The following is an 18198-nucleotide window of genomic DNA, read 5'->3' as shown; positions in this document are numbered from 1 at the left end:
AAACAGATTCACTGCACTGGAGATAGTTATTTTAAAGTGAAGGGTATTCACATCCAAAATTAGAAAAATCCTGTTAACCAACAGTTTGTTTTATAGTTTTGATGTATTGGGAATACCTGTTTCCTGTTGTTCTCATGAAATGACTTACATGTTTAAGTTAGCAATCCAGGCAAAATACCTTTCAGAATTTACTCAGAAGTCATTGAAGAGGCCCTCCTAGATACCCAGACTAGGCTGTCTCCTTCTTTTCTTATAATACCATGCACTTTTCATCCAAAGCATTCAACATAATGGTTATTTGTATAATTGCTTAGATGATAAATTTCATGAGAACAGGAAGCAGTTCTTTCTTGGTAACTGCTGCTTACTCTAAGATAAAGTTGTCTCTTTTCTAAGAGAAAAATGTAAATAAAACACCAGGTAGTAGTATCAGTATAAAATACTATACTTAAAAGATTTTGGAACTTGGTTGAAACTTTTTCCAGTTACAAAGAGTTGAAGTTAATTCAGATTGCCAGCTGATACTCCATTTCCTTAGATAGAGTAATGGACAAAGAAACTGATTCTTGACCATGAATGTTATAAGCTCCTCCCAATAACTTGTCTTCCCTCTACTACTATTATCACTACACTGAAGTAAACTTCTAGACCTAGGAAGCTCCATGTTTTTCAATCCCTGAAACCATCTCTTTCTGTACAAATAGCTAACTAAATCTACTATAATTAAATGTGAAGGAGAAAAAAAAAGGGGAAAAAATGTGAAAGAGGAAACCATAGACTCTAATCAGAAAGCATATATTCCAGTATTAGTTGTATAAGGCAACTATAATACTAGGCTTAATTTCTAACTATGAAAATAGAGATTTCGTAAAATTCTAATTTTTTTTTTGTTACCTGTATCTGTATCTGTATCTACACAAAAAATCTTTCTGTAACCGATACTTAAAGACAAATGTTTCTCTCCAGTCAGTTCTACCAGTCATAGGTGACTTTCATTCATTTATAATAGCCATTTTTAATACAGGATCATTTGATTATTCATTCTTTCAATATGCTAAATATTTTTAAAAGTACGTATTATATTTCAAAAACTTGTTTTCAACTTTAATACATCTTTTTAAATAGCCATTACAGATTGTTCTATCATATCTGATATGAAAATTATTAGTGTTCTAAAGAGCCCACAAGTTTTGAAGATTGCAGAGTAAGCCTAAAGATTTTAATTCAGCTGACTAAAGAAAGCATAATAAACCACACCTATTAACCTACTGAGAACAGATGAGTTACTCCTTTTTTAACTTGGATATTGCAGGGATGAAAATAAAAGTACATAATTATAAAGTATGCCATAAAGAAACCTCTGGCATGTGCTTAACTAAAAGATACAAGAAGAACCAAGTTTATACAATTGACAGAATATACTAGTGTTGCCCTAAGAGCTTTACAAACCTGATGTAGTTTTCCAAAGGATATTTACTTTCTGAAAGCCCGTGAGTTTAAAAATAGACTATGGCTTTTTAAAGACACTAAATATATTCACTTTAAGAAAACAAGTCTAGCAGCTTAAGTGTGGGCAATGAGTGGCAACAACATTATATGTTTTTCAGTGTGATAAAATTTATGTTTTAGAATTAAAACAGATATTAATAATTAGGATGAAAATTCAAGGTTTTAACAGTTTTCAAAGTGTTAGACTCAGTGTTACTTTTGTCTTTTTGTATATAATACTCTCTCTTTCTAGTCCAATTATGTTGTTTTGTTTTGAAAAGCAACGAAAATCAATAAAGGACCAAAAACAAAAAAAAAAAAAGGTTGCTTTCTGCTTCCCCAGAGACTTAAATGTTGTCTACACTTAGGTAGAAAGATAGCAACTGGTCCAATAACTGAAACCCAAGGCTGTTTGAGAGAAGTCAGCAAGTACATACACCACAGCCACAGCTACTTGATCTAGTGGGATTTAGAATAGACTGCCATGACTCAAACTAAGTGTTTGCCAAGGCTTTGAGACTCATGCAGAAATGAATTTAAGCATGTGTAAATATCATGCACATACCAATGTGACCATAAAACTTGGTAAAACTTTAAAACCTGGGATTTTACTGGGAAAAACATCAATCTCATCCCTTCTTAGCCAAGGGCATCAGTTCAGTGAATCCAAAGACAGGAACTGGTCCTACCAAAAAACATATCATTCTTTATAAACCCTAGTTTCCAGTAAAATGATCATTTTCCTGATTTGACTTGTTCAACCCAATTTAAGAACAAACTGAGGGTTACTGGAGGGGTTGTGGGGGGGATGGGCTAAATGGGTAAGGGGCACTAAGGAATCTACTCCTGAAATCATTGTTGCACTATATACTAATTTGGATGTAAATTTTAACAAATAAAAAATAAAATTGAAAAGAAAAAAAAAAGAATGCAAACAAAATTTGAGAATACTCCCATAAGACTTGATACCATCTCACAGCTGCCGATTTCTGGATCTCCTCTCCAGAGAATACTCTTCTCAGACAATCCACAACTCCTTACTCACCCCAAAGTCAAGTTCCATACTCCCCTCTTCAAATGTCATCTTACCTTGCTGGCCTGTCATTCTTAGAACGGTGAGGGTCATCACTTTCTTTTGACTTTGAGTGTGCCGATTTAGTTGTTTTTGGCTATGGACAGAAAAAGAAGGAAAAAAAATGAAAGAAAAGAAAAGCACACATATAGAAAACAAAAGTAAGATTATTAGGTTTAGAAAATATCTAAATCATGCCAAACTCTAGTAGTTTCAAGTTACTTACATTCAGTCGAACAACATGAAATATTTTTACATATGGCCACTCAGAGATTTAAAAAAAATTACAGTCACAAAAGTATGCTGGAAGCTGTCAATGCAGCCAGATGAACGGCGACATACACATGAACATGCTCCCCCATAGGAATACACCTGGACACCCATTATTAACATAATAGCTGCACAGCAGCTGACCAGAACTTCCAGTCTGTGGAATGTTGGTCTGAGCCCTTAAACCTATTTCTGAAAATCTGACTCGGGGATGGTGATTTTCAAGCTAGGAAACTAAGGAACATTCAGTCCAACCTTTCTAAGAGAAGAACTCTACCAGCACCAATTATAGAATCTAGAAATCAGACTCTAATTTGCTAGAACACTTGCTAGACATGCGACCTTTCCCCTTTTACCTGCCTGATGTGCAATCCCCAAAAATACCTACTCCTTCATAGCTGGGTTAACAAAGAATCTAAGTAACTTCTGGGCAATTATTTGTAGCTTAAATTTGTATAAGTAGAAGCATTTGGGAGCCCTTCTTTTAAAATAAAATACATCAGGAAAAATCCTGAATTACTAGGAGGGTGAAAGAAGGAGATACCTATAAATAATTAACATGGAAAAAATACTTTCATTTGTTTTTCGACCGACAACTGAATAACTGAGCAATAGGAAATAGCAGAGCAATACGATTATCATGGTTTCTATGTCTTCTTTTTCCTCCTAATCAATGCTGAGACTCAGACCGAACCAGAGATCCAAGGCAGGAATTTGTTTGAGAGAGAAGAGAAAGAGAGAACAGCGCTAAACATCAACTATGCGTGGGTACACACCCTAGCTGCGACCTCCCAGGCCTAGTACAAACTCCCTCTGAAAAGCCTCTACTATAGGAATTCTTGACCCCAGCAACTCCTCTGTTCTTCTACTATGCTTTCTTCAGCCAATTCAACCCTGTATTTGTTACCTGTCTAGTTTGTCTTCCTCCTACGTTATATATTATTATGAGGAAAATATATCTTTTTCTTTCCCTGCAAGTCCACAGTGGTGCAGTGCACACAGTAACTAATGAGTGCAGTCTGTTAAACTGAACTTGCACCCACCTCGTACAAAAATTAGACTATAGAAGAATAAACTGTGGTCAGTAACCATTTTGTCTAGTGTTCCTGATTAATGAGTGGAAGACAACAGTCCCAGCTCATGCTAGGCAGTTCCTATACTCTGACAGGAGATGGCTGCTGGTGGTATGTGTCAGCCTGCCACGGATCTAGTTATGTCAGAGGAAAGAGAAACAGTGGGTACATGATCACGGATGGACAGAGAGAAAGTAGAGAGAGAGAGAAAAGGCCACTGGGGAAACATGAAAGCATGTGAAAATACTACATTCTCCTGTAACGTAATAATATTTACCTATTTTACTAATATGTAAAACTTAGATTACTCATGACCAGTGGCATGTGCAACTTAATTGGTATTAAAATGAATGGAATAAGTTTTTCAATCTTAGCGGTTACTTTCTCATGGTTACTTTGAAGAATTATGATTTTTTGTAATGAAATAACATTTACGAGTCAGATTTGCATATGCAATACAAGTAATTTGTGTATGCCAAATACACTGGTAGAACTTACCCTAAAAGCAGAGTCCCCTTTATAATTAATTAATAAATAAAATAAGATAAGATAAAAACAATAAACAGAACTTACCTTCCAATCAGGGTCATGCTTTCTTTTGTCCAAAGATGATTTCTCCCTCTCCTTGGCTTTCTTGTAAGCTTTCTTTTCTTCAGCCATGAGGAGTCTAGCAATTTCCTAAAAAACATCCAGTCAGTACCACTGATTGCAGAGTTATGGGCAGAAAATTACTGGGCTACTTCTGACGAGTATTAGTTCAAAAACTTATTAACTAATAAGAACTCACCTCATCCTGGGCTACTTGAGCTGCTCTCATGTCTACCTGGGTAGCCTATGGTACAAAAAAATACAAAAAAAAAAAAAAAGGGTAATTTAATTAGAATCTGTGTTGTCCATTTTTAAAAATCTTACATAGAAATACACGGGTATTTCAAACCAGCTGTAAGTAACATCCTTGAAGTTTAACTGGTATACTTTCACCAGCCACCAGCCAGAGCAGGACTGTTTTATCATGTTCCACAGCAGATAGGGATATGGAATTATGATGGTAATGCTTACTCAGTAAGTAAAACTGGACACTCTATTCCTGTTATCTTGCTTTTCCACCCATACTCAACTCATAGAGGATCACAATGCCTATCACATAATCTCAAATTTTATTCAAGAAAACTTAGTGATTATCACCTAAACTTTTGCATGAAAATTTGCTCACCAAAATTTCTTCCTCTTGCAGTTTTCTGGCAATTTCAGCATCATACCACTCCTGATCCCTGTGAGCCACTCGTGATGGGGTAGAGACAGCCTCTTTCATTCCTCTTGGCTTCATTCCTAGAAAACTCAATATAATAAGGCGACTGCATTTGCTTTCTGAAAAGTTGCAAAGTTTAAGAAGTTATTTTTTGTATCTAATATTGACAATATTGGCACCACTACAGAATTCAGAGTGCACCAGAAATAATTTTTTCCCAGAGGCACAGAAGTCGTAGTGCAGATTATCCACACATTTAAACAGTTACCCACCCAAAAGTGCCCAGGAAAAACTCCCCTTTCACATACTTTCTTCAACAGCAGGAAATCATACAGTGAACTGTAAGTGAGGCTTTTGCAAAATAGCAAGTGAAAAAAAAAAAAAGGTTAAGATACTAAAATAAAAAAAAAAAAAAATCAAGAAAGTTACAGAGTCAGAGTTATAAAGAGGCTGTCAAGACTGGAGGAAGTAAGAGTCTTCCTTCTATTTAACTCAGCCTTGTGTACTTTACTTCAGAAACAGCATCACCTCAGAGTTACATGACAGTCCCTGTTAGCCAACCAGTGGCCCTACTGTGGCTTCTGCTCTGACGGTGAACAAACCCACCTGCTCTGGATCTTTCCTGTAGTTTCCATCAGCTCAATGCTGTTGCTAAATTTTAGGGAAGATGTAACATAAGGGAAATACCAGAGAACATAATGACCTTAGATGTCTACTCCTCTGAGAAAAAAGGAACATGGGGTATGGGTGGGGAATTTTTCCCCTACTTTGAAGTTTTATAAGCAGCATATATTCTTTTTATAACTTTTAGTCAAGTGGTAATTGCTGATGTTTATTTCAACACTACAGATATTCCCCTCTGTGTATCCTTTATAAATTATAATTATTGGGCACCTGGGTGGCTCAGTCAGTTAAGCATCCCACTTCAGCTCAGGTCATGATCTCACGGCTCATGAGTTCAAGCCCCGTGTTGGCTCTGTGCTGACAGCTCAGAGACTGGAGCCTGCTTAGGATTCTGTGTCTCCGTCTCTCTCTGCCCCTCCTCTGCTCATGCTCTGTCTGTCTCTCAAAAATAAATAAACATTAAAAATAAATAAATAAATTATAATTATTCAACAATGTGAATGTATTATAGTGAGAAGTAATATTTTTAATGCCACAAACAAGAGTGACCATCTGGAATAGTGACTTTCAGTAAATGGATTATTGAAGGTAAAAAGAAAATTTACTCCTAATTACCTATTTCTTTGCATCAGTGATTCTCAGCCCTACTTACATATTAAAACCACGTGAGGTGCTTTACATAAACATACAAATCTTTGACTCAAACCTGAAGGACTAATTTAAATAACCTGAATGAGATCTGGCCTTTGGTAGTTCGGGTTGATTGTTTTAAATATTAACAGTTGATTCTTACTTGAACATGGCATTGAAGCTATTAGTTTACTGTATTATGTCCATCAAAATAACCATACATTAAAATAATTTTTATCAAAATACTTCAATACACTTGATTCACTTGCTTTAAACAAAAAAGAAAAAGAATACAACTAAATTATGGGCACATGAAGAAATTTAAATTATCTGGTGAAGCCTTTGTAGAGCTTTGAACTTAGCTCTGTGGTAAATCCAAAAGCCATGGACTCATCTCTCTTTCCCACAAACATAGACTATTAAACCTGGCTCTCTTAGCTTCAGGCCTTTAGCGTCTGTGTACCTAGAATACCAAATCCACTTCAACTTCCCATCATCTCTAGAACTACTGAATCTTATATTGCTGGGCTGGGCAGGGCTAGCTTTAGTCAGATTTCTGAGTGGTTTGTGACAGTCAGGAAACAGAGGGATACTCATAAGAGTGGATCATATTTAAATGAAATATAAACCTCCCTAAGTTATGATTAGTTTGTTCATAACTAGAAAACAGTATTTCAGGGAAAAGACATGAAATTAGGGAAGCTGACATTGGACAAAGTTGGTGGAAAAGAGGTTGTGATACTATACTCCTACTTACAGAAAAAGGACACTTCAACAAATGCTCAACGCCTTGTTGAGTCTGACAGGGAAGATCACACTTATGCCTTACTCCTTCCATATTGCCACCAGTGAAAGAAACAACAGAGTGGGATGTGTTCAGATTTGAACACACTAAACCTTCTCCCTTCTTATGCCTCCGCCTGTGCACCAAATTCACTGAGAAAATATTTTAATATATATCAAAGACATTTGGAGGACATTCAAATGAAATAGTCAAATAAACAGACTTATTTGATTTGACAGAGTGATAAGATTGTCACCTCCAGTCAGTTTAAAAGAGAATGACACAGGGGCACCTGGGTGGCTCAGTCAGTTAAGCGTCCGACTTCAGCTCAGGTCATGAGCTCACAGTCCATGAGTTCGAGCCCCACGTCGGGCTCTGTGCTGACAGCTCAGAGCCTGGAGCCTGCTTCAGATTCTGTGTCTCCCTCTCTCTCTGCCCCTCCCCTGCTCATGCTCTGTCTCTGTCTCAAAAATAAACAAAAACATTAAAAAAAATTTTTAAGAGAATAATACATAGATCAATGGAATAAAATAGAGCCCAGGAATAAATCTGTGCATATATGTTCAATTAATCTATGACAAAGAAGCCAAGAATATATAGTGGGGAAAAGATAGTCTCTTCAGAAATGGTATTGGAAAACTAGACAGCTACATGCAAAAGAAAGAAACTAAACCATTTTCATATACCATATACGAAAATTAACTCAAATGGATTATAGACTTGAACATAAGACCTGAAACCATAAAACTCCTAGAAGAAAACATAAGCTCTTAGAAATGTTGGGTTTTTTGGGGCGCCTGGGTGGCGCAGTCGGTTAAGCGTCCAGCTTCAGCCAGGTCACGATCTCGCGGTCCATGAGTTCGAGCCCCGCATCAGGCTCTGGGCTGATGGCTCAGAGCCTGGAGCCTGTTTCCGATTCTGTGTCTCCTTCTCTCTCTGCCCCTCCCCCGTTCATGCTCTGTCTCTCTCTGTCCCAAAAATAAATAAACGTTGGAAAAAAAAAAAAAAAAAAAGAAATGTTGGGTTTTTTTTTTGATTTGACATAAAAGTAAAGGTGACAAAAGCAAAAATAAACAAGTGGGACTACATCAAACTAAAATGCTTCTGCACAGCAAAGGAAACCATTAACAAAATGAAAAAGTAACCTACGGAATGGGAGAAAATATTTGCAAATCTGATACGAGGTGACTACCCAAAATACATAAAAAACTCATACAACACAACAGCAAAATACAATCTGATTTAAAAATGGGCAGAGTGGGGCACCTGGGTGGCTCAGTCGGTTAAGTGTCTGACTTCGGCTCAGGTCATGATCTCACTGTTCGTGAGTTTGAGCCCTGCGTCAGGCTCTGTGCTGACAGTTCAGAGCCTGGAGCCTGCTTCGGATTCTGTGTCTCCCTCTCCCTCTGTCCTTTTCCCGCTCATACTGTCTCTCTCTGCCTCTCAAAAAACAAATAAATGCTAGAAAAAAAAATTTTTTTTTAAATAAAAAAAAAAATAAAAATGGGCAGAGTGCCTGGGTGGCTCAGTTAGTTAAACGTCTGACTTTGGTTCAGGTCATATCTCATGGTTTGTGAGTTCGAGACCCACATCGGGCTCACTGCTCTCAGCACAGAGCCCACTTTGGATCCTCCTTCCCCCGTTTCTCTGCCCCTCCGCCACTCATTCTCTCATTCTCTCCCTCTCTCTCAAAAATAAATAAACTTTAAAAAAATGGGCAGAGGAACTGAATACACATTTTTCTAAAGAAGACATACAAATGGCTAACAGGTACCTGAAAAGGTGTTCAACATCACTAATCATGAGAAAAATGCAAATCAAAACCACAACAAAATATCACTTCACACCTGTTAGAAGGACTATTACCAAAAAGACAAGAAATAATAACTGTTGGTGAGGATGTGGAGAAAAGGGAATGAACCCTCATGCACTGTTACTGAGAACATAAACTGGAAACAGCCACTATGGAAAACAGTATGGAGGTTCCTCAAAAAATAAAAAAAATAAGACTACCATGTGACCCAGCAATTCCACTTTTGGGTATTTATCTGAAAGAAGCAAAAAGCACTAACTCAAGAAGATATCTGCATCCCCATGTTCACTGCAGCATTATTTACAGAAGCTAAGACATGGAAACGACCTAAGTGTCATTCAACATACGAATGGATAGAGAAAACTGTGGTGTATATACAATTAATATTATCCAGCCATAAAAAATAAGGACATCTTGCCATCTGCAACAACATGGACAGACCTTGATGGCATTATGCTAAGTGAAATGAGTCAGAGAAAGACAAATACCATATGATCTCAATTATATAAAGAATCACAAAAAAAAAAAAAAAAAAAAAGCGCTCACAGATACAGAGAACTGACTGGGAGTTGCCAGCGGCAGAGGGTAAGGAGTGAGTAAAATGGGTGAAAGGTATCAAAAGGTACACACTTCCAGTTATAAAATAAATAAGCCTGATGACTACAGTTAGTAATATTGTATTACATATCTGAAAGTTGCTAAGAGAGTACATCTTAAAAGTTCTCATCATAAGAAAAAAAAAACAAAAAACCTTGTGCCTATATAGGGTGATGAACGTTAACTAGACTTATTGTGAACACTTTGTAATATACACAAATATGGAATCATTACATTGTACACCTTCAACTAATATAATGTTATACATTAACTATATCTCAATATAAATGAATGAATGAATAAATGGTTAACTAATAAGTATCTGAAATAATATCTCTCTAAGTCCCAAATATCTAGTGGGTAAAGAGTTTATTTGAACTACTGATATATCACTGTAATTCACATGTCTCATAAGCAGAAAATCTCCATCATAAAATACTAGATTTCTGGACTGGCAGGACTGCCCACTAAATAGTAGTATGCTGTGTACCAGAGGTAAAAAGAGCTTATGTGAGTATTTAAGAAGGAACTTCAGATACTACAATGTAAGGCTGTACATTTCATTATAGAAAACAGAGATGCCTTAAAAAATTTTTTTAAATGCAGTTAATTGAAAGAAATTGAAGGAATGGCTGCTGTCATCTTGGTAGCCTCAACAATCCAAACACCAGTTTTCAAAAGATCAGGTGAGCCATACTTAACAGTTTCACATTCAATTCTTAATCTAATCCTTGTCTCCTGTTCATCGTTCTCCAGTTTAAGGACACAAGGACCTCCGCCAACAAACACAAATACAGCTTACCTTTAAATTCTCACAGAATAAAACTGTTAAAAGTTTGCTTTTAAACTGTAGAAAAATTAATATGCTGTTATGATTTAATAGCTCATTAGAGAAGTTACCCTCAAAGATGTTACAGTTTTACTGTCCTTTAGAAAGTTAACCAATCTTATATTTAATTTTAACAATTGTATTTTGCATTCCTTTTTCAACTAACTATAAAAAAGCCTGCCCTCAAATTCTCTCATTAGCTCTTTGTCACTCTGCTAGTTTCTTAATTAATAAGTTAAATAAAATTTTAGCCTATGCCAACAACATTAAGAACTATGCTTTTACAAAAACAAGAATAGACACCAGTATTTAGTAATTGCATTTTAATGTAACCTTCTATTCGTGGGGTCACAAAATCAAATGCCTGCAGTAGCTAGGAAGATAGAATTTCTAACGTTGAATATCAAGACCAGCAGCTCTGTTGTAGCCATTTGAGTACCTGCCTAGCCACCTTTTTTTTTAAACCATTGTGTTGGGTCCTTGGGCGAGTTTACCCGCAATTCCAGTAATAGAGTTGTGAGTTAGTATTTCATTTCATATTAGTTTTACCCTTCCTAAGCCTTTTTAAGAAAACCTCAAGAATGACTAAAGCCGTAAAGATTAACCGGTCCTCAGAGCACTCTTAAAAGATCAGAATCACAGAATCAGAAATGCAGAGGTGGGGGCAACTCTCTCCCATATTAGGACTCCAAGTCTTTCTACATCTGGATACAGTATAACTTACTATAGACAGATGATATCAGTTCTCCTCTACTCCTCCAGAGCTCTTTGTTCAAAATATACCTAATTTATGACTGTTTACTTTCACTCCATCTTTTTGGCTTGACTTATTAAAACCCTCTGAGGCTCAGATCCAAGCATATATCCCCAAACATAAAGCCTGAGGCGAGAATATTTCCAGTAGGTACTTAATACGGTTGCTGAACTGAATTTTCATTTTCTTTATGACCAAGTCTTTTAATAACTTAAATGACTAACATGATAGGAAGAGATAACACAATAGGAGAAACAAACTAAATCAACCTGAATCTGCAACCTAACCAGTTTCCAGACCCAAAAGTAGAGGTTGGCTGGGCAACAGTTAGGAAGAAAATAAGTAGAGATGCCTCGTTGGTACTCTCCAATAACCCTTGCATTGCTGCAAAACTTCAATAAGAGTACAATAGAACCAGGGAGAGGACTATGGTCTAATTATGACTTACAGTGGTAGAACCACAAGGAAAACATCACCACACAGCAGTTTCCAGATAAGAAGAGAGAGAACCATTACTGGGTCAATGAAGGACTTCAGAGGTAAACTTCAGACATGCCAGAACATTCACCTTATTCCTAAACAAATGCCAAGAACTTACCGGATACCGGCATTTCAGAACACCAACTGTAGCATTAGAGTCGTTGATGGTTAGAGCCTAGAAAGTAACTTAAGGAAATGTCTTCAAACTTTAAGTGCAGAAAAATTACCTCAAGTCTAAAATGAGTCCAAACTGCCAGGAGAAACTATAGAAATTATAATACCTGTGAGATCCAGAAAGCTGCTTCTTTAGGAAGCAGCCCAGCTGATTCTGACAAAAATAGACCAAGGCCCACAATTTGAAATATGCTGTTATAAGAGAATGCCTATCTGATCTCTCACTTTACACATGGCAAAGATGAGCCCAAAAGAAGCTAGTAATTCCAGCCTTGATTTTCTAGTTAGGCAAATAATACGAAGACAGTGTCACAAGATCTGACTTACACCCAGAAATTCAGGAGCTATGATTTGGTATCTGATTCTCTGGTATATGGTCTTGACAAATGAAGAACTGTGTCTGGGATGGGCACGTCCACTGCAAACTGGGGCTGGAAGAACTTTGTAAGGAATTGGTGAATTTTCTTGGAAGGTAGTAGTAGAAATGTACAAATATGTTTCTTCTTCCTATATACTTGGTATTAAGTAGATACCTTTTATAATATTTGGCTCCAGGATTTATTTCAAAGCCATGAGTACAAACTACAGAGAAAGAATACGTTGCTGAAGATGCTTATTAAATACATTTGCTTGTATGTATATACATGATACCAGGATTTTCAACATGACTGTCCTTTATTACCTGTGTCATGGAGTTGGAGCCATTTCTCACTCTCTGAGAAGGGAGGAGTCCTGGGCCTGTGTTTCCTTTCTCTGTGCTCACCTTGCCCACGGTCCCTCCCATACACAGCTTCCTTGTAATGAAGCCCCGATTTCTGTGAAGACTTGGGTGAAAGTCGGTCTTGGTGTCTGGACTTTTTTTCCCAATTCTGAGTTCGATGGCTACTGTTAGCCTCCCAGTCATCAAATCCAGTACTCAAAAACACCTCACCACTGATCTTGGGAAGTGGAGGTCTCCGAAGTCTCTCATGATCAGACCGCTTCCTTTCACGCTGCTCAGAGTCATTGTGGGGACTGCCCCTCACTTTGCTTGAGCTACAGGATGACAGAAGTTTCCCTGATGAACAGTAATCTTCCAGCTCTTCCAAGTTCTCCATTGGATGTTTGGGTTTCTCTTTCCTTTGCTTCACAGTGTTTCCATCACTTTGGAGTCTACAAGACCTTGAGACTCCAGAACCCAATTCCCTTGCCCTCCTTGACTGTGGCTGGTCTGAGTGGAAGTGGAGGGATGTGAAAAATAGAAATGTAGGTTAACTTAATGAGCATATGAACTCACCACACAGGAAAGACAGGGCCCATATTTTAAAATGGAGAAGACTAGTTTTTCAACAAACTGCAAAGAGGGGATGGGCATTTATTGGATTGGCCCAGGCATAGATGAAGGATTCTGGGTACACGGTCAAAAATTTAAAAGACTAAAATTATGTGAAATAACTTAAATCTGAAAGAAGAGCTTGATTATGATTATGGAGACTTAATACAGTACTTTAATATTTGCCAATAACAAAAGCCATGGCCATTAAATGTTAAATTCTATTTATAAAACCAATTTGGAAGTATTATGGGGGGAAAGTAGGGGTTGAGGGAGTCTCATAAAACAGAAAACAACCAAGCTTTGTGATAATTAAGGTTTCCAGGAAGAGGCTTTCAAATATTCTTATTGGAAATGATAATAAATCTCTATCAGAATGTTGCTAGTTTCCATTAGAGTCTGAGAAATGACCCAGTTTTTAGTATTCCCCTACTCTCTCTCCTTAGGTGGCCAAAACAAGTATTCCCAGCCATGCAGTTCAATGTGGAAGAAGATGGGGTAGAGAATTTTAAGTGAGTACATGACCCTGTTATCTTTGGGTAACTCTGCTCCCAAACTTAACTTAAATTTTACAGAGGAAAAAATTAAAAATGGATGCCATAATAGAATACAGGAAAAGGAGTCCCTTCCATCCCTACATTCACTTCAAAAAACATGATATTGTATTCTTTCTATAAAAAGACAATATGTGCTAAATATACAAATCCCTGATGTAACACAGGGATTTCAGTAACAAATTTCAGTAACAGCACATAGAGGTGTGCTTTTGTCCAGTCTCATTCGGGCACAAGCCTATTGTGAAAATGAAGGAAGGGAATTACTATGCACTTTGCAGGGCATATTTAACATTGTGTAAGACCCTTAGTACATGTTGTAATAAAAATAAATCACAGGGCACCTGGGTGGCTTAGTTGATTAAAGCATCCAAACTCTTGATTTCTGCTCAGGTCACAATCTCACAGTTTGTGAGTTCGAGCCCTGCACTGAGCTCTGCACTGACAGTGCGGAGACTGCTTGGGATATTCTCTCTCTCTCTCTCTCTCTCTCTCTCTCTCTCTCCCCCCCCCCAGCCTTGGGGTTGCTCTCTCTCTCTCTCCCCCCCACTCTGTGCACTTTCTCTTTCTCTCAAAATAAATGAACTTAAAAAAAAAAAAAACAGAAGAAAAGAAACCCTAGTTCCAAGAAAACTACTAAATTATCTAAGATTTGTTCCCTGCTGAAATTACTCACTTGCTGAATTGCATCTGAAACAGCTACCCCAATTTGATGGGATGTAGAGGAAATAAAGGACTATACATTTTCTTAGTTTTTAGGGTTTTTCTTTCATTTTGTTTTTGTTGTCTTAGCTTTGTTATTGTTAATCTAATAAAGGAACTGAGAAAGGGGAAATTTGTGCTAAATGTATCACTGACGCCATAACGCTTCTCAAAACCTTCAAATTGTTTCCTCTTGAGCTTTCCAGAAGAAAAGGAAATTTGCTTCAAAGATGATATCCAAATTAAAATCAGTCTTCTAAAATCATCTGAAGAATTTTTGATTAAATTTATTTTTTGCATAAAAGCAAAACTGAAACAGAACAATTACTCTCTATGGTAAAAAAGTATCTATAATTTTAGCAAACTATCATTTTAAGTGTGTCTTGACAACTGAGAATCAATTGACTACTGCTATGAATTATTAATATAAATTGACTAGCTACTTAAATGATAACCATATCCAGGGAACAATGGTTCAGTGTTAATACCAATGTTCCCACAAAGGGCTGCATGAATGAAGTCTGCCTTCTAGCTCCCAAAAAACAAGGGTTCTGTTTTTGACATGGATATGTGAGGCTATGATTGTTCTTTTGGTGGTGGTTTTAATCCTTTCTGAAAAGTTAACTGATAATCAGTTTTACTTTAGTTGAATGTGTTTCAAGAGTTAGAACAGAGCTGTCACTACATTTTCACAGAGTTGATAGGAAAAAATATCTATTGTCTACTTCACTTGTGTTATCTTCAAACCTGGGAAAGAAAAAAGACTGGGGTGGGGACTGGGACTTGTATTTTTCTTGTGACCAAGTTATTTGGCAAATATAATTAAGTTCCTTAGAGCCAACACGTATGCATTTATATATACACATACATATGTATATGTATATACACACACACTTTGTGTGCTTCCATGTTTGTCTTTCAAAATAAGATGATTTTTGTTTAGAAATGGAAGATACTGTCATACACACATAACACTGATACATGTATGAACAACAGTACTTTGGAGTTTAAGTCCTCACCAAAATTACATTATTTGATCTTCTCAACACCCATGTGAAGGATGTATTTTTAAACTCTCCATCTTACAGATGAGAGAAAGGCTTAATGTGATTATAGTAGATAACTTCTCAACATTACAAATGCTCTAAGGAAGGAATGAAACTTGAACCAAGGTCGTATGACTCCAAAGACCATGACTTAAAAGAGACTAATATGCCTGTAATACAGGTCAGTGGCTTTGAAAGAAAAACATGGATTCACAAATGAATAAGACATGCCATTCTAGTTGATATAAATCTGACAGATGTTTTAGATAATTTCAGATTTGTAGAAAATCTATAAGTGATCATTTTTAAGATTTACACTGAAGCAAAATAAAAGCTGAAAAGAGGACCACTTCCATAATGATCTATTATAATTATTATATAAGTATGGCAAAAATCAAAGTACACAGAAAGATAGAGAAGTACAATTAAAGAATATCCCTATGTGTTGGGAAAAGACAACTGCAAAGAACCTAAGAATTACTTTGAGCACATGAGCCGAATTATGATGGGGTTTCTGTGGAACTCAACTCGGTCTAACTCAAAGGCAAATGAATGAGGATCACACATGTTCAGCAACATATAAACTCTCAACAACACAACTGAAAAGGAATTCCAATATTCACATACATATGCTCAGGAGGTCAAGACTTCATGATTTTAGTAAATGTTCCTGAAAAACCACTAAATTCTTAACATAGGTAGTCCCCTGCCCTCAAGAATGATAGCACTCTGATCAAAACAACAGATTTGAGTCCCAATTCCAAGTAGTGTAAAGTTTTAACAGAGGGAGGCTAAAATTAATACTTTAGTATACTTAATTACTTGCCATCCTAATGCTTTTCTAGACTTAATAGTTTTATTTTAAATAGTGACTTTTATTTGCAGTGAACATGATTCCAGAGCAGAATTAAAAATAAAAACAAATAAAAAACACAAGAGCACATTTCTAAGGTTATAACTGAATATGAAGAATAAACTCTTCACATTCTGGTTTCCAGCACAAAACTATAAGGCAATACTGTTTGTTTGTTTTTTAATTATGTGATACATGATTTCATTAGAAAAACAAGCATAATGAAAATGGTTATCAAGAAAGAACTGAGCACTTTACTTATGGAAGGAGAGCACATCAAGCAATAGAGAGAGAATCAACCTGCCTACGAACTATGCCACAGAGCCGAGCTCTACTGGTAACAAATGTAGAACAATGTGGCTGGGCAAGATTGTACTCAACGGTAATAATCCTAACATCTGCATATGCATTCCTTTCATTCCACTCATCAAACACAAACACCTACTTACCTTTTACAATGAAATCACAGAGAAGTAATTGATAATTAGTTCACAAGAGACTTTAGTAACATGGACCTTAATGTCTTTACTTTCTAGAATCTGCTTTAGGTTTTCCTTACTTGTTATCCTAAGTGTGGTCTCCCAGCTGAACTGCAATCAATACGGACGCTAGAATTAGAGGAGATGTCTTTCCTTTGACAGATCTTTAAAAAGGATGGGACAATACTTGCAAATACTCATTTCCCAACACACTAGTAAGAGAAAGAATCACCAGCACCACAACCGCCACCACAAAGCACCAGCACCACACTGCAAAAGCAGGCACTAGAGAAGAGAAATTCTGAAGGGGCTTTTCACCCTCAGGATTTTTTTCTTTATGGTAATCAAACAGCAAGAAAGCAAAATAGCAAGGACAAATAATGAACATGGAATCTTAAATTTTAATTTTGTCATCAACATACATACTCAGTGGCCTATGTTTAAAACACAAGAGCTTTGTTACCCAACTGATGTGTTGCGTACCATCTTCATTATTCATGGCACTCTGCTGCCTCGGACACTGTGCCCAGACTTCCTTGAGAAAGATCAAGCCCAGAGCCTCACCCCCATTTTCCACACCCCAATTTATGTGCTTAGAATGTAGTACAGCGTTCCAAGTGGCTGCAGCACGAAAGAATGCATGCCAAATCTTACAAAATGCCAGTTGTTTTAACAGCCATGAAAATGGCTCTGGTCATCCAACTAAAGAACAGACGAATTCAGATTCACATAGAATTTGGCCATAAATCCATATGAACCCTGAGGTCACTTTACAGACAGATTTAAAGGAGTGTCCTATGGTTGAGTCTAAGGATAGAGTAAGTCATAATGTAGTCATTGTTACCTCCATTTTCATAGTAGTAATTATCTCCATAAGCACTGGATCCAGAGGACTCTGGAAAGTGTTTCTTTCGCTTTTTCTCTTCCTGTAACTCCTTTTCTTGCAAAAGGCGAGCTATGTCCTGCAAATAAAGAGAGAATGCTAATAAATATTACCAGAGAACAAACAAACCTTTTACAATGAAACAAACTCCATCCAGTGGCCCTAAAGTCAATGGTTTGACCCTCCACTGCCAATCTCTTATGGACTCCATCCATAGCTTTCCAGACTTCATGGCATTAAGCTCATGCTATTCAAATACTCAGTGGAGTAGCACATGATCCAGATGAACAAGAAAGACTTTTTGGTTAATTGAAATTTAAACCTAACTCAATCTGGGACATACAAACCTAGTATTCCTAAAGCTGATTAAACAACAGAATTTTTAAAATTCTTATTTGTGGGCCCTTTTTCCAAGACGATGATTCACTAAGCCTGGATGGAAAAGAGTGCAGTAATCTATAAAACATTAAAATTGTATATACAATTTAATTTTGAAACTTTGAAAAAAATTATTTGGCTGATTTAGCTTTGC

At 36.7% G+C, this 18198-nt stretch overlaps 1 protein-coding gene across 2 annotated transcripts in view; it reads right to left on the bottom strand.

Moving 5' to 3' along the window:
- CCDC50 (coiled-coil domain containing 50) overlaps positions 1–18198 on the bottom strand; it is a 65800-nt gene that overhangs the window by 9867 nt on the left and 37735 nt on the right. Inside the window, exons 5-10 of one of the 2 annotated variants that reach the window (XM_040481099.1) lie at positions 17628–17745; positions 12520–13047; positions 5117–5232; positions 4691–4735; positions 4477–4581; positions 2578–2657 (exon numbers count right to left, since the gene is read on the bottom strand). In XM_040481099.1, the coding sequence (XP_040337033.1) occupies positions 2578–2657; positions 4477–4581; positions 4691–4735; positions 5117–5232; positions 12520–13047; positions 17628–17745 (992 nt within the window). The remainder of the gene's footprint in view (positions 1–2577; positions 2658–4476; positions 4582–4690; positions 4736–5116; positions 5233–12519; positions 13048–17627; positions 17746–18198) is intronic. The other variant, XM_040481100.1, reaches the window with a different exon arrangement.

The sequence above is a fragment of the Herpailurus yagouaroundi genome, unplaced genomic scaffold, assembly GCF_014898765.1.
Source record: "Herpailurus yagouaroundi ecotype Mexico unplaced genomic scaffold, PumYag 159, whole genome shotgun sequence".
NCBI lineage: Eukaryota > Metazoa > Chordata > Mammalia > Carnivora > Felidae > Herpailurus > Herpailurus yagouaroundi.
Note: the sequence above shows the minus strand (reverse complement) of the source record. Positions and strands in the feature narration are given on the sequence as shown.